Source organism: Dermacentor variabilis, chromosome 2 (assembly GCF_050947875.1).
Source record: "Dermacentor variabilis isolate Ectoservices chromosome 2, ASM5094787v1, whole genome shotgun sequence".
Classification (NCBI taxonomy): Eukaryota; Metazoa; Arthropoda; class Arachnida; order Ixodida; family Ixodidae; genus Dermacentor; species Dermacentor variabilis.
Window position 1 is genome coordinate 211,752,924 of NC_134569.1, and position 14,808 is coordinate 211,767,731.

At 45.6% G+C, this 14,808-nt stretch overlaps 1 protein-coding gene across 1 annotated transcript in view; it reads right to left on the reverse strand.

Annotated features, from left to right (window-relative positions):
- Positions 1-10,750: 10,750 nt before the first annotated feature.
- The window catches only part of LOC142570673 (uncharacterized), a 150,095-nt gene continuing 146,037 nt past the window's right edge, over positions 10,751-14,808 (reverse strand). The window contains exons 21-22 of the mRNA XM_075679026.1: positions 14,119-14,195; positions 10,751-11,058 (exon numbers count right to left, since the gene is read on the reverse strand). Of these exons, the coding sequence (XP_075535141.1) occupies positions 10,944-11,058; positions 14,119-14,195 (192 nt within the window). The 3' untranslated portion in view covers positions 10,751-10,943. The remainder of the gene's footprint in view (positions 11,059-14,118; positions 14,196-14,808) is intronic.

Here is a 14,808-nt window from a genome sequence, read left to right on the forward strand (position 1 = left end):
CCAGATAGGGCCTCTGAATTTGCTTGTTTAAATCAACTTGAAAAAGGTGCAAGTGGTCCGGCTCTGTCTGTACTTCGAGTGCATTTACCGCTTTGCTATTTTTCTTCATGCAAACCTTCGCTAAATGGCCTACTTTCTTGCACCAGTTACATCATGCCTTACGATATTTGCAATCATTTGCATTGTGCTTGTCTCCACATCCGCAAAGACAGAAACCTCGTGGTGGGCTTAACCTAAGATTTTGTTGTGGACGCCCTTTCTTGCTGAAAGCGTGGATGGCTTCGTCCGTTTGCGGATTTCCATTGAACGGTCGGAAGCTCTTTGACTCTCTTTCGGCGAGTTCCGCTGCTTTCGCCAAGTCGCACGCTGTTTCGAAGTTGAGCTCTTTCCTCTCGAGCAACGGTCCTTGAATTGCCGGGTTTCGGAGCCCCACACAAAGCGGTCACGTAGCGGGTCGTGCAGAATAGTCTCGAACGCGCACTGGGCAGCCATATGTGTATAGTTAAATGGCAAACGCTGAGACGGACTCCATTTCGAGCTGGTGCCGGCGATTGAACTTTAACCTCTCAGCTATTACTTGGCTACCCGGCGCGTAGTGCTCTTTCAAGACATGGACCACGTCCTCAAACGACTTGTCCTCCGTTGTAGCAGGCAACAGCAGGTCCTTGAAGGTCTTGCACGTATGTCTTCCGGATGCAGTGTTGGAAGCGTATTTCTCCAAGTTGCCGTCTTCAATTTGCGTTACTTTCCAGTAATGGTCGAAACGCTCTACATACGCTCACTGTCTTCGACGTAGGAATCGAATTCCCAAAACTTCGACATGTTCAGTCACTCTGCTCGACGCACTTCAATCGGTGCCAATGGTAACCCGACAGGCGCTGCTCAAAGACGCGATCCCATCCTCGTCGCCAGATGATACAGCAAGGCAGACGCACACTGGAGCCAACGAACGAATGCCCTTTATTCCAGAGCGCGCGCGCTAGTATAGCTTTTGACAAAACTCTGGCAACGTTTCCAATAACTTCTGTACATTTCACTTAGTTTCTAGCTCCGGTTAGCTGTTCTTTTTTTCTATACTTGTATGAGACCTGCCGTTTTTTTCTAGCAGCTGCTGTTCAGTATTACGTAATAAAGCACGATAACAGTGCGAACGTATGTTACATTATACATAGGGTGCCCTGACTAACGAGAACCATTTTAGGTAGGAAATATATGTGCTACAATATACGATCATGGGACCAATGTTGTCTTGTCATCAGTCGCTTTGCTCAAACTAGCAAGTTTTTCTGTTATTTTTGATGAACTAACTAGCAAAATTATTTACGTGTACAAGACTTACTCGCATATTGCAAAAGCTCGATTATGAAATTGTGCATTCCAATAGAAAATATTATATTGAACAGACTCCATCTTGGGAGCAATTTTACAATTTTTTTCATAGCTTGAATGTTGTGCCTGAAAACGCGAAAAAGAATGCGATTTCATAACGCGGCCATCGCATAAGGAATACCATACCATACCATAACGCGACCGCGCGCCTCGCGTGCGCTATGCGCTACAGCAGCGTGGCTAAAAGGGGTTTGATGAGACTATTGGGCGTGAGACCCACCACTGGGTATGCAGGTGATGCAATCGTTTTGACGTGCAAAGTCGGATCACGCGATCGCACCATGCCCCAAAGAAGGGAATGCGACGGTTGGAACGCAGTCTTTAACAGCGATTTCCTAGTGTTTCAGTTAGGCGCCCGTTCCTGCGGCGAGCGTAGGCAGCAGCAGCGGCGTCAGCGGCGTAAACCGACCGAACCAGCGCGGCGAAAGATGAATGAGCGAACGCGGAGCACTAGGTGAAAGACGCGAGACGCGAACGCGGAGGCCAGTGAGAGAAACCCCTTCGTGACGTGCCTGCGGAAAACTGGTTTCATGCGGACCCGCCCGACTGCTCGTGGCGTACTCGTATCTGGGGCCGTATAACGTAAAACTATTCCAATATGTTTTTCATTCAATCTCCTGACGTCAAGTTTGCGTAGCCGCCGACTCAAGCATCGGGCGGTCATCCGCAGGGTTGTCTGAACAAACCAGTCAAATGCTCCCCTCGTTCATAGACGGTCACTTTTGTTTGCTTGAAAAACGAATAACATTGCCTGCACTAAGCGGCTTGTCTTATCTAATTGGCTTACAAGAGGCGAGGAGCATGCTCAAGTGGAGAGGGATTCGATGGGGCCGAGCCGCTGCAGTGAATATTGATAACCGGATGAAGAGGGTGGTGCCGGTGTCTGCGATTGGTCCGCTTCCTCTCACTTGGCTTGCGGTTGCTCGTCGACAATCTCGGCGGCATGCAACGGAAGCTTAAGAATTACGCTAAAACGGAGCCTCAGCAAAGAAGAGTTGGCAGAATGAGCTCGTAAACGTGCCGAAAGTTATCGAAAACGTCACACGGCCACGCGGAAGGTTTGATTACACGCAAATAAGCCCATGCTCTCCGGAAGGGGCGAGTGGCCAGTGCCGGAGTGATTGGCAGCAGCCATCGTTTATTCCTTTCGGAAAGGGGTAGCCTGCGTCTATTCAGAAGAAAATTCACTTTTGTTCGGCATATTAATGCATCTTTAATGCGTACACGTCACTTTGACGCGGTAAGTTTTTGCGGTTTTATGACGTCGCCTGAGAGGCAGGTGAAGTGGGTGCCGCCCGAAAACTTTTGTCCAATAGCCGAGGGTTCATGGCGAAACGCGTCGAATCAGAAATAAGTATTTTTGTTTTGTTCGGTCAAATTATGCATAATCAGTGTGTACACGTCATATCAGATGGGGGAGCTATCGCGCTTTTTGTGACGTCGCGTCACAGAAATGTGAAGTGGGGGTAGTCCAAAAAAGTTTTTCACCAATCGCGGTGGGCTGATTGGAGAATTGGAATAGAAAAGCTTGGAATAGTTTTACGTTATAGCGCCCCTGGTCTTAGTCGGACCACTAATTTCGTACTATCGTCTGCTCGCGTTTGTTTGGTTAGCTTGCTTTGGTCTCGCTAGCGCTTGTTTCGATTGTCATGATTTGCTGTTTTGTATTCTGATTGTACGCGCGACGCGAACTGTCTAGTACTTTCTGGGAGCCAAGCGGCACCAGTATTTACACTGGGACCTTCGACGAGCCATGTACAAAAGCCGACACGCTTGACCCGGATGACAGTTTCGGCGATCGCTGATTCCGCTACAAGTCTCTCTCGAATTGTTTGCCTCAATACATCGCGAAATGAAAACACGCCTGGAGTTGCGCTCAAATTTCGTATTAGGAAGTATCGTAATGGTCGGTGTATTTTTTCCCTTAGAACAACGTTGTTTTGCGCTCACTTCATGTGCACGGCGCATGACTGATAAATCTCCGATAGGGTAAGCAAGTTTTCGGCAGGTCTCGGAAGCGTCTCTGCAGCTCGCAGGCTGGTCTATTGCCCCATTTTACTTCATTCTTTAATAAATATTTATTAAGGCTTTATGGCACATAAAATAGTGTTGTGTGCTTGTTCGAATGAAAATGTGATGAGAAAAAATATAATGCAACGCTGCCATACGAAGATACTTTTCACAAGGTATCTAAGTGGTGCGACACATGGAAAATGCAACTAAAACGCCAAAAGTGCAAACTAATGAGGATTTCCCACTATACTGCTTCGTCTAACCTATCCAATTATCACTCGATGAACTCTGTACTCAAAGAAGTCACTTCCTATAAATACTTAGGCGTCCACATAACATCTAATTTTTCCTGACAAACACGCATAAACCACATCACTAACAATACTAACCGCACGCTTAGTTACCTCCGTCGCAATTTCTCTATGGCCCCCTGCTAACTTAAAGCTGCTTCTGTGCAAAACACTAATACGTCCTATGCTTAAATATGCCTCTTCTGTCTGGGATCCTGGCTTAGGTTCATTAACAAATGCAATAGAATTTACAAAATCGTAGCGCACGCTTCATTCTTACTAACTATTCTCGGACATCAAGCGTTACATCTATGAAAGCTACTTTAAACATCCCTCTCCTCTCATCCCGTAGGAAGTTAGCAGGCTTATCACTGCTGCACAAAATTTATTACGATCCGGAATTAAAAAGTGAACTTTTCTTCGAACCTGCATACATATCATCTCGTACTGACCATCACCATAATTTCAGCGTTCCACATTGTCCCACGAACCTATTTTTTTATTCATTTATTCCTAAAACTACCAATAAATGGAATCATCTTCGAGCCTCAATTCTTAACGTAACCGGTACATCTGCTTCTAGAACTACTCTTGAAAAATACTTTTGTTAATCTGCATTATTTTATTTTCTCATTACTATCACCTGTGATCTGCACATGCTCTGTATTTCGTTCCACTCCCTTGTGTAACGCCTTCTGGCCTTGAAGGTACAATAAAAAAAATCAATTGGTTTGGCAGTCTCCAAATTGATACATGTTTTGGTGCAGCCACAATACCTGTGGCTGTGCCTCGGTAGTGCTTCGTCCGTCATAAAAATGGCGTCTGCAGACTTGCTCGTCTGATATTGTTCCAAGCTACTCTTTTAAGCCAAAAGTACGAATAATTTGGCGTGGAATCGGCTTTGAACAGCGCGGAAGGAGGGCGACAAGCGTGCAGGAATTCAAATTGAGAAAACGGATGCACTTACGATTGTCGGGGCACCGTGTACAAGTGGTCGTTACAAGAGGGATCAGCAGATGGTGCCACCACCGGATGCGACACGCTGGCCGCGCGACCCTTCTTAGCACTCCGCTTCCGCCCTCTGCAACCCCCCTTCTCCACTGTATCGTAGAATATTTTGAATATGCACGCCTTCCTGGTGTCATAGAGAATGGGGAACGAATTAAAGCGAAGCTATTAGCCCCTCTGTGGTCCGAATTTTTCGCGTCCGTCCATAAACAAATATTATCATCAGCAATGGCTCATACCCCAGTAAGAAAGCAAATATGCAATGGCTCATGTTCCGCGTACTACAGAGACATTATGCACTCAAACCGGACAAAAAACTCAAGGCACAAAGGTGAAACAGGAATATCAGGCACGAACTAGTCAGGCTCAACAAAGAAATCGAAACATGTGCGATTAAACTCAACGAGCAGTACATAAGTAAAAAACGCTAGTAAGTAAAAAATGCAAGCTAGTACAAACCAGGTGAGAGCGAGGCATGGTTTCATAGGCATACATGACGAGCTCATTAGAGGACTACAAGGGACCTCCCAACCCAGATCTCGATGCGCCCATCACCACGACAGAACTTAGAGCAGAGCTTAATAACCTCAGAAAGCGATCGGCCCCCGGTCCGGACGGGATAACGAACACAGCTCTCAGGAATCTAGACGATGAGTCCATCATCGCGCTAACCAAATACATGAACCAGGTGGGGGAGAATGAGAAATCCGAAAGATTTGGAAACGGGTGAAGGTAGTCTTTATTCCAAAGCCAGGCAAAGTACCCGGCTTGAACACCATGCGCAATATCTCCCTAACTTCGCCTGTAGCGAAATTGACGGAACATGTTGTTCAAACGAGAGTGACCAGGTACATGGAGGAGAACGATCTCTAGCCGTATGAAATGGTTGGATTCAGACCAGGGCTCAGTACACAATATGTCATGCTCAGACTTAAGCATGATATCCCAGACCGATACGACTCAACTGACACCAGGGCGATCCTAGGCCTCGACCTCACCAAGGCATTTGACAACGTTAGCCACACGGCTATCTTGGCATGCCTCGAAGAGGTGGGTGTGGGAGACAGGGCACATGCATACATCAGAGACTTTCCGTCACACAGGGAGGCCAATATAAAATTTCTGGATACAAAGTTCCCTCTTATCACACTTGGGAGCAAGGGGACACCGCAAGGGCCGGTGCTATCACCCTTCCTGTTCAACATAGCGAGGAGGGGTCTCCCTGCGGAACTCAATAAGATTAAATTCATAAAATTTATCATGTACGCAGATGGTATCAATACAAGAGTGGGTGTGACGCAACCATGGAACTTAGACTACAGATAGTGACGAATATGGTGGAAGAGAATGCGGCCAGGAGAGGCTTGGCGTGCTCGCCACAGAAATCGGAGCTATTAATCATTGAGCAAAAACATCAAAGGGGGCACGCTGAGAGCAGAAGACCCATCAGTGTTTTCGTAAATGGAAATGAGGTTCCCAAAGTGGAGGAAATCAGAATTCTGGGCATGTATATCCAGAGGTATGGATACAAGCTCACGACAATCAAGAAGTTAGAAGGACACGCGGCGCAGGTCACGGGGATCTTTAGGAGAGTTGCACTCAAAGGTAGTGGCCTCAAAGAGAACAGCCTCTTCAGACTCATGCAAGCCTTTATTACCAGCTGAATAGCGTATGCAACACCGTATCTACTGTTTAAACAAGAAGAAAATGAGAAAAAGGATGCGATCATTAGGAAGAGTGTTGAGAGAGCCCTAGGATTCCCAGGCTCGACCTCGACAAACCTCCTTGTCAAAATGGTGGTTCACAACACGCTAGCGGAGCTCAATGAGGCAGTACGAGTGTCTCAGTTGGAAGGATTAGGCCAGTCCAAAACAGGGATAAAAATCATGGAATGGGTAGGAATCCAATACGACAGGGGTGCCCCGATTGGCAAGGAGGACATTCCGTTGGACGTGCGTGAACGCTTCCGAATTGCTCCTCTACTAAAAATATGCATCCTATCTACAACAAAGAGAAGAGAGCTCACAGGGCTGAGGCGCTAGTAAATAAACTGAAAAGCACATCGGCCTCTGTCTCTGCCACACGTGGACGCCGCTTGCGGCAGAGACAGGGCTGCGGTATTGACGGTGGTTGATGGCATTGGGTGCGTTAAGATGGCGTGCTCCACGTGCAGGAGGGACGCCTGTACAGCCGAGGAGGTTACAGTAGCGCTCGCTTGTGCGGGTACATAAGCGGGAATCATATTATGCGATAGCAAATTAACTATCCGAAATTTTAGCACAGGGAGAATCTCGGAAGAGGCCCTCCAAATTCTACTCAAAAATCCTCCTAGGAGGGACATAACATTTACTTGGGTTCCGGCTCATGAAGAAGTCCCACGTAACGAAGCCGCTCACGAGCTCACCCGAGAACTCTACCACCGGGCAACTCTAGAGCAGCCAGTTCCAGGGATCAATGATAGCATCATCAAGTACACGGAAATTGTAGATCATTACAAAAACGAAAGAAGAATCTTTCCGCCTCCGAAACGGTCTCTCTCCCTGGAGGACGCTCGCATTTGGCGACGCCTCCAGGGAAACAATTATACATCACCATATTGGATCGACTTAACTCAAATGAGGGACTATAACGACGTCCTCTGCAACATTTGTAAGGAGAAAGGTGCGCTAGACCATGTAATATGGTAGTGAGCTGGCTCCACAGGGGCCAAGGAAAACATTGACAGTAGAGAAGCCTGGGAAACCATGCTCCGGAGCAAGGCTGAAGACCGCCAGCCTCGAGCAATCCGCCTGGCCGTTGAGGCCAGTGAAGACTCACTGTCTTCAACGCGCGGGGACTGCTTCGTCCTTCCCTCTTCTACCTGCGTGTAGGTTAAGAGGCGGGCACCCCAGCTCGGTGCAATAATAAAGTCTTCAATCAATCAATTATAGGCACTTAGCAAAATGAAGCGAACAGTGCATATAAGCAATGGAATCGCGCCTAGAACGCACAGAACAGCGCACGTTTAAATAAAGAACAAGCATTAAACAAGCATCTATCATCATCACCAATGGATCATTCCCCCTGTAAGGCAGAAGCAACAAGCGTTCAGCAGAGTGAAGCGAAGAGTGTATACGTTCATTTTAATGGCCGGCACAACAGTTAGAACATCGTACATTTCAATAAAGAACAAGCTGAAAGCAAGCATCCGAACCACCAATAAGGCGATCCATACCCCCTTCAGCGGACATCCTCTTTCGCAGGGCAGGGATGGCGATGATGACGATGAAACAACTTGTATTCAAAACGGCAGTTGTCAGAGAAGTTTACCACACCCCTCCCTTACATTGCGGCTAGGAGGCCTTGGGTCCTGGCGGCTTCTTCGGCTTGCCTGATGACTTGTAGTTAGACTTCGCTGTCTGAACTAAGCAGCGAGGCGTCCCACTGCTCCGCATTCCTACACGTGTTGTTTGGACCCCTGCACTATGTCGGGGCAAGCCCACATCATGTGTCTGAGGTCCGCCAGCTGGTTACAGTCTTTACATCTATCTGAATAGAGTTCCCGGTAACAATGATTATAAGCGATCTGGTTTGAGGAAATGTTTATAGTAGGCGACATGCTGTCTCCTGCTGTTTAGTTAATGAGTAGTGTGGTGGGAGATGGTACTGCCTCCCTAATCTGTAGTGTTTGGTTATTTCATTATGTTTGGCCGTGCGGTCTCTCTGCGAAATCGGGCCCCGCGTTGTCCCTGCCCCTGCTCGGCACGCTAACTCTTGAGCTAGGGTGTGTGCGGTTTCGTTGCCCGGGAGGGAGGAGTGGGTGGGCGTCCATATGACGGGCGGCGAGCCCATTTATTTTTTCTACCGTTGCCATACCAACAGCGGATCTCGCGCTGCAGTTGCAGGCTGTTCATAGATGCTGCCGCCGCCTGTGGTGCCGCACTCGCCGCTAGCGGATGATACGGCGCGGAAGAGCACCTTTAAGATGTGTTCGAACCCTATTTGGTCGAAGAAGTCTGTAGCTCGCACGGTGCTCCATGGAACTACTGGAACAGAGTATAACAATGTGGCTGACTTGGAAAAACAAAGCGGTGGTGTACCTTTTGGCTAGTGCTATAAGCTAAAAACCTATAAGCAGCTGCATTACGGAAGGGAGGCAGGCCGGCCGACCCACCGATCGACAGACAGACAACGCATTCCGACTAGCGTTCCCATTTCTTTCAGGGTAAAAAACCTCACCATGTTCCCTGTTCCTTTCGTTGAATGGCATTGCGTTAATTTATGGCATTCAAAGCAGGGGTAGAGTTGTATGGCAAACTTCACGTTTCTCCCTTCCTTAAATTTGACAGCCCCTGGGATAATGCATTGGTACATCAACTTTACGGTTGCCAGCAGCGAGACGCTCGCCAAGGTTAGGAACTTAGCGATGGTGTGCTTTTTTTTTTCTTTTGCCAGCCTATAGGTTCATCGCAAAAAATGCTGTTATTCGGGTGGCAGCCTAATTGTAAGCTGCATAGCACTTCTAAGGATAAGAAGATAGCTATTCCACGCTTAGTTCTCTCGTACTTATATAATGCATAGTGTACCAGCTAAGACGGGCCAGTCTTTTTTGAAGAAAGGCGCTAAGATATGCGTAGGCGGGATGAAGGGTGTTTAGTTAGCTGTTACCCTGAGCAAGCTGAAAATTTTTTTCTCGTTACTAATCAGCCAATTCAACAAAATTATATACCGAGATAATGAACACTTGCATAATCGCGTAACCTCGACCGCTAATCGCATACCCCGTTCCGAAACATTACATTAAATAATTTCCACTTTTCTTTTTCGAAAACAACATCTTCCATCAAGAAACTACGCAACTACAGACGTTTAGTATAGCATTCATAAAGAAACGCAAGCACCTTTCAGGCATAAAGAAATAATGTTCTAATGGTGCGTGTTCCGTACGCTATTTCTTTTTCCACTAGCGTGTAAATTTTATGTCAGCGGACACCATTTAGTGAACTAAAGGTACACATCATGTTATCGCATGCTAGGAAACAGTGTCAACTTCCATGACTCCCCCTTCACGTATATTTTCCCAAAGGGTGAGATCACCATAGCGCTGTCCGATAAATGGATCCGAGACTGTTGAATTATTCTGGCGTCATATAGGGCTGAAGAGATACGGCAGTATAGACATGCCAGGAGTTATAACGCATTACAATAAATATTTTAAGCGTAAGCATCAATTAAATAAGTGACGAACGAAAATGGAAAGCTTCTGCTGTCTCTCACCTCACACCTCGCGATGTGTCATTAAAAGCAAGCTACAAGGACAAAATTATAATCCCAAAATTTATTTTTGGTCAAGCAAGTACTTGCTATGGCTGAAGCCATTACTCGCGCCACAGACTGGTCGTTCACCTGCAGAAGATGTATCGGAGATAGAAGCTAGGTTGTTTACTTATTCATTCACCTAATATGCATGTTTATCCTGGCCTGATCGAATAATTACATCTTTGTACTTATCCTATTACGACCTGATCGGTATAATCAATTGTGCTTAATAGAAGCACGCAAAAGTTGTCAAGGTAAAAACTGCAGTCAAAAGTTGTATCTCGTCGCACAGGTAGGCAGTAGAGGTGCGCCAGAAATAAATTCTGCGCAGTTTTGTCGCGATGCTGGCGTGGACGAGCTTAGAATAGTGGCTCGATAAAATTGTAACAATTCCATTACGCACCACAAAATAGCTTGCTAGGCAAGCGTTTCGGAACATTTTTGGCATCTGAAGGTAAAACATGGAAGGAAATGGCGAAATACTGTGTTTCGTAAGGCAGATATCAGTAGTAATTATTAAGTTAATTAAATCGGAGTAGGCGATGGGCTATTCTTAGTATTTAACTTGCTAGTCCACTTTCGCAAAGATAGCTTTTATATGGCTTTGCATGGGCGTAAGCCGAGAACAACACAAGAAGCTCCAGGTAAGCAGCGTATGTACTGCTGCAGGCATTCTGCAAAAAATAATAATAATAAATCAATAATCACTAAACTCAACAATGCGCAACGTACATGGCATATGTCAACGCTCGTTTATTTTACTTGAGGAGATAATTAGAATAGCACAACAGCTTATCGTGCCCAAAATGTTCTCCATCAGTGGCGACAGATGACTAGTAACGATGGCATTGAAAACGCCAAATAACGTGCCACACGTTGTACACGCACTCTCGAAGGTCGCACACACACACGCCCGGCACGGGGACGACCATCTTCATGCGACGGTTACCGCCTCCAGAAGTGGCAGTCTTGGTAGTTTCGTGCCAGGTGCATTCGCTGCTTGGCAGTGCAGCCGAAGTGCTTCGTGAATCGCGGCATGTGTCTTGCTAATATGGTGAGCCTGCGAGCCCGACCAGGAGGATTCTGTGAGAAGGCGTGCACATGACACACCGTTTCTATCAGCGAAAGCTAAGTTATTATTTGTGAATAAGTTTCTCGGGATTGATGCATGCTTTCGTCGGAGCCATGCGGACGTTCAGTGATGGCTTACATATAGTAATTATTCAAGCAATTAAATAAAATTGCCTAATTAACTATTTGCCAGGCTGAGACGCACCATCGCAATAAGAAAATTGAAGCGACTTTGCCGTACATGCCAAATTATCGCTTTAAGCTGAAAAATTGCCATTGCCGTTGCCGCTGTAGCGCGTCGATTGGGGCCTCTTGGGGCGCGCGAAAAGGAAATTGGGATCGATGAGGATAGCAATAGGGGCTTGTTGGTACGGCATATCTTATTTTGTTATAGCGCAAGCTTGACACGGACAACAGAAGGCACATCTGACACACACATTTCTCGTTCAACGGGCTCTTTAAAAATAGAACTGAATTATCTTTGTTCGCGTTGAACGTGTACATGTCTGTGAATATGTGAGTCAAGAAACTGCCAGGTGCGGTTCCCAGTTTGTATTATTTTTTGTTTATTTTTCCAAAAATGTTACACGTGCTGTGTGACGGGTCGAGGGTGTATATATAGCGACGAGAACGATAAATAAATCTGTTGTTGAAAGAAAAAAGCGCTGTGTGTGTCAGATGTGCCTTCTGTTCTCCGTGACAAGCTTGCGCTATAAAAAAATAGGAAATTGGGAGTCGTCACTCAGACGGAATATCAGAGCGCCTCGGGCCTTTGTCTGCATCGCCGAGCTCTAAAGACCAAGCTCATATAGTTAGCCATTGACAGCATGGAGCGGCGTCGTTCTACCACGACGAGCTGAAGTGTTATTTATCAAAACACTAAACAGGGCGTTTCTCATCAGAGCGGTGAGCGCGTCGCCAGGTGTATGTAAAATACAGTGCAAATACAGGGCAGTGCGAAACAATAAAAATAACGAAAAAGAAGAGTTGACGATTCGCGAGTCCTGAATAATGGTACCGTTTTGAAGTAAGCGATATCTGCTGAATACCTTTGCTAGGTTTTATGTGGCTACGAAGACGAAGGGTCATGCTTTAACTGTTAACCGTTTAACTTAGCCAACGCCTGCGTGGCTGAGAGCAGACACGCCAGCTTGGGTGCGCGCGCGTATGCGAAGCTCAACACCACGATCAGCGTGCGCCTTTGCTACCTGATTTTGAACAACGTGTTCGATGAATTTCTCACAGAAGGGTATATGAATCTGTAAAGATGGGGATGTTCTTCAGTAATCAATGAAGAGTTAGAAAGTAATGTCCTTCCTGGCTAGAACACGAGGCCTCAGTGGAGTGTCAGGTTTTTAGCCTCTTCTTTTTACTTCCTTTGTACTCTTACCCATATAAAACTATCTACGGGATGTATTTACAAGGATACAGAATGTTGATGGAGACGGAAGAGAGTGAGGCCAGCCAGGCTGTGATGACTTTTGGCTGTCTATGGTGACTTTGTCGTCGTTCGCTTCTTCGCCTCACCGTAACGTAATCCTGGCAGAAAAAAGTACCTTCCTGTTGCGTCGAACGGGACTATCGGGAAGAGTATAGTAAAGCTTTAGCTGCGCGATGTGAAAGACGTCAGGAAATGTTATCCCAGATGACATTGTAGAGCTGATGGGAACTATCTCATAGGTGACATTGGTCACTTGACGTAGGACGCGGTAAGGGCACTTGTAGCACGGAATGATTTTTTGCTAGAGCACCACTGCGTGGCAAGGGGACGCGAGCACCATAAGAGAAGTTCGTGACAAATGTTACGTCATGGTACCGGCGATTCTAAACACGCTTTTGATTTTCTTGCGATGCCAACAGGCACGAGCATGGGCTCGTGAGCGTCATCTCAGCGAAACAGTATTATTTACCCATCAAATTATTGAGTGCCGCCAAAAACACTTCGTGGACGATACAGTGTTTGCTGCACCACATTTTCAAAGTCTACAAGCACATCTATTTTTGAACCTAATTCAGTCATTTGATTAACGAACGCTTTGTTGATTGAACTAACTACGAACCAAAATAGCGCAACATGAACTGCAGAATGACGAGAGCGCCAGAACCATTTACGTAGTGCATTAAGGACAGCGCCTTATTCTTCTCTGAGCGCATTTGAGTAGTTACGCGTATTCATATTGTAACGACGTCGGATCGACGAGGATGTGGAGCAGCACCACCAAGAAACACACTTTATCAGTAGTCAAAGAAAGCCAACAACGTCTTCTTCGTCTCCACATCTAGCCTAAACACTATCGCTACTTCAACCTCGTCCCCACTGGCACATACCCGCGGCAATATAGTTGTGCCAAATATAGTTGTGTCAATATGTATCAAAACATTTGTTCGAACGCACATGTCAACGAAAATTAAAATTTCAGCATATCGTTGCGATAGAGTTATACATAATTTGGTGGGCGTCATATGCAGGAGGAGATAACATAGTCTCAGACTGTACGGAGACCTCCTATGATGATAAATTTAGTAGAAAGGATAAGTTACAATTAAAAAACATGGTTAAAAGTTATTTAAAGCAAGTATATATTTATTAAGTGTACATTTATTTAAAGCAAGTATAGATTTTATTTAAAAGCAAGTATACAGTACAAAATAAGCATAAGAAAGAAGCCGATAAAAGGCAACTACGTGACCAAAAGCTCATCGCTATAGGAAAAAGAAGGGTCGGGCATATTGTAATAGGCTATGAAAAGGAAAAAGCAAGAAAGTTTCAACCGCGTGTAAAATAAACAAAGGACAATAACAATGCACAAAATGGAGAATTTTTCTGAAATTACAACCAATATGAACCCTAAACACGCATATTCTAAAGCAATGTTGCTAATAACAGCTTTAACTATCTGCTGCTTCGTGTCTCAAACTTGAGTATGTAAGTTTTTATTCGGAGTGCGAATGCTAACATGCGTGCTGCTATTATTTAAGGAATATCTAATTCCTCTGGCCATTTTAAGTTTACCGCTAAACTGCTATTAAACAAAAAGGGCATTCCTACCTCTGCTCAGCCGTCTTCGCTCCATAGTCCGAGTTCAAGAGTCTGGCAGTGGCGCCATCGGTACGTGCACAGAGTTCCTGAACAAAAGTCAAGCAGACCGTTAACACACCATAAATAAGAATTGTGGCAGATAAACTGTGCTCGAAGATTGGTTTGCCGTAACTACTGGCTTCTGAAGCTTTTGCATTTCGCCGTTTAACGCCATTAGCATAGCCGTGGAAACAGTACCAAACTACTTATATGAAAACGATGCCTACTGACGACGTGTGGAGATCTCGTAGAAGGATTTAGACTCAGAGTTGCTTCTTCAACGCAGAAATCTTGAGCACGTGCTTTATGTAAGTTTTGTCTCTTGTTACTGGCACAGTGGTAATAGATTTTGTGAAACATATCTTGTGATGCAATAATTTTGCTCAAAGCCTCGCGCTACATTTGTCGCTGTGTTTACAAGTATGCGCAATGAATAATAACAAAAAATTACACAACGGAAAAGAATATTCACGGGATACGGTTACCGAACATTTTCATGCTGTGCGGGCAACTTTCTAAGCAATTATGACAGATTGCACAGTTATTTCAGTGTGATGCTTTTGCTAAAGTGCACCTATGAAAATATGTACAGCCTGTTCACACTATCCACTAAGCTCGTGCTGCCTTGAGCGCATTTTCATTGTTGCAGTGCATGTACCA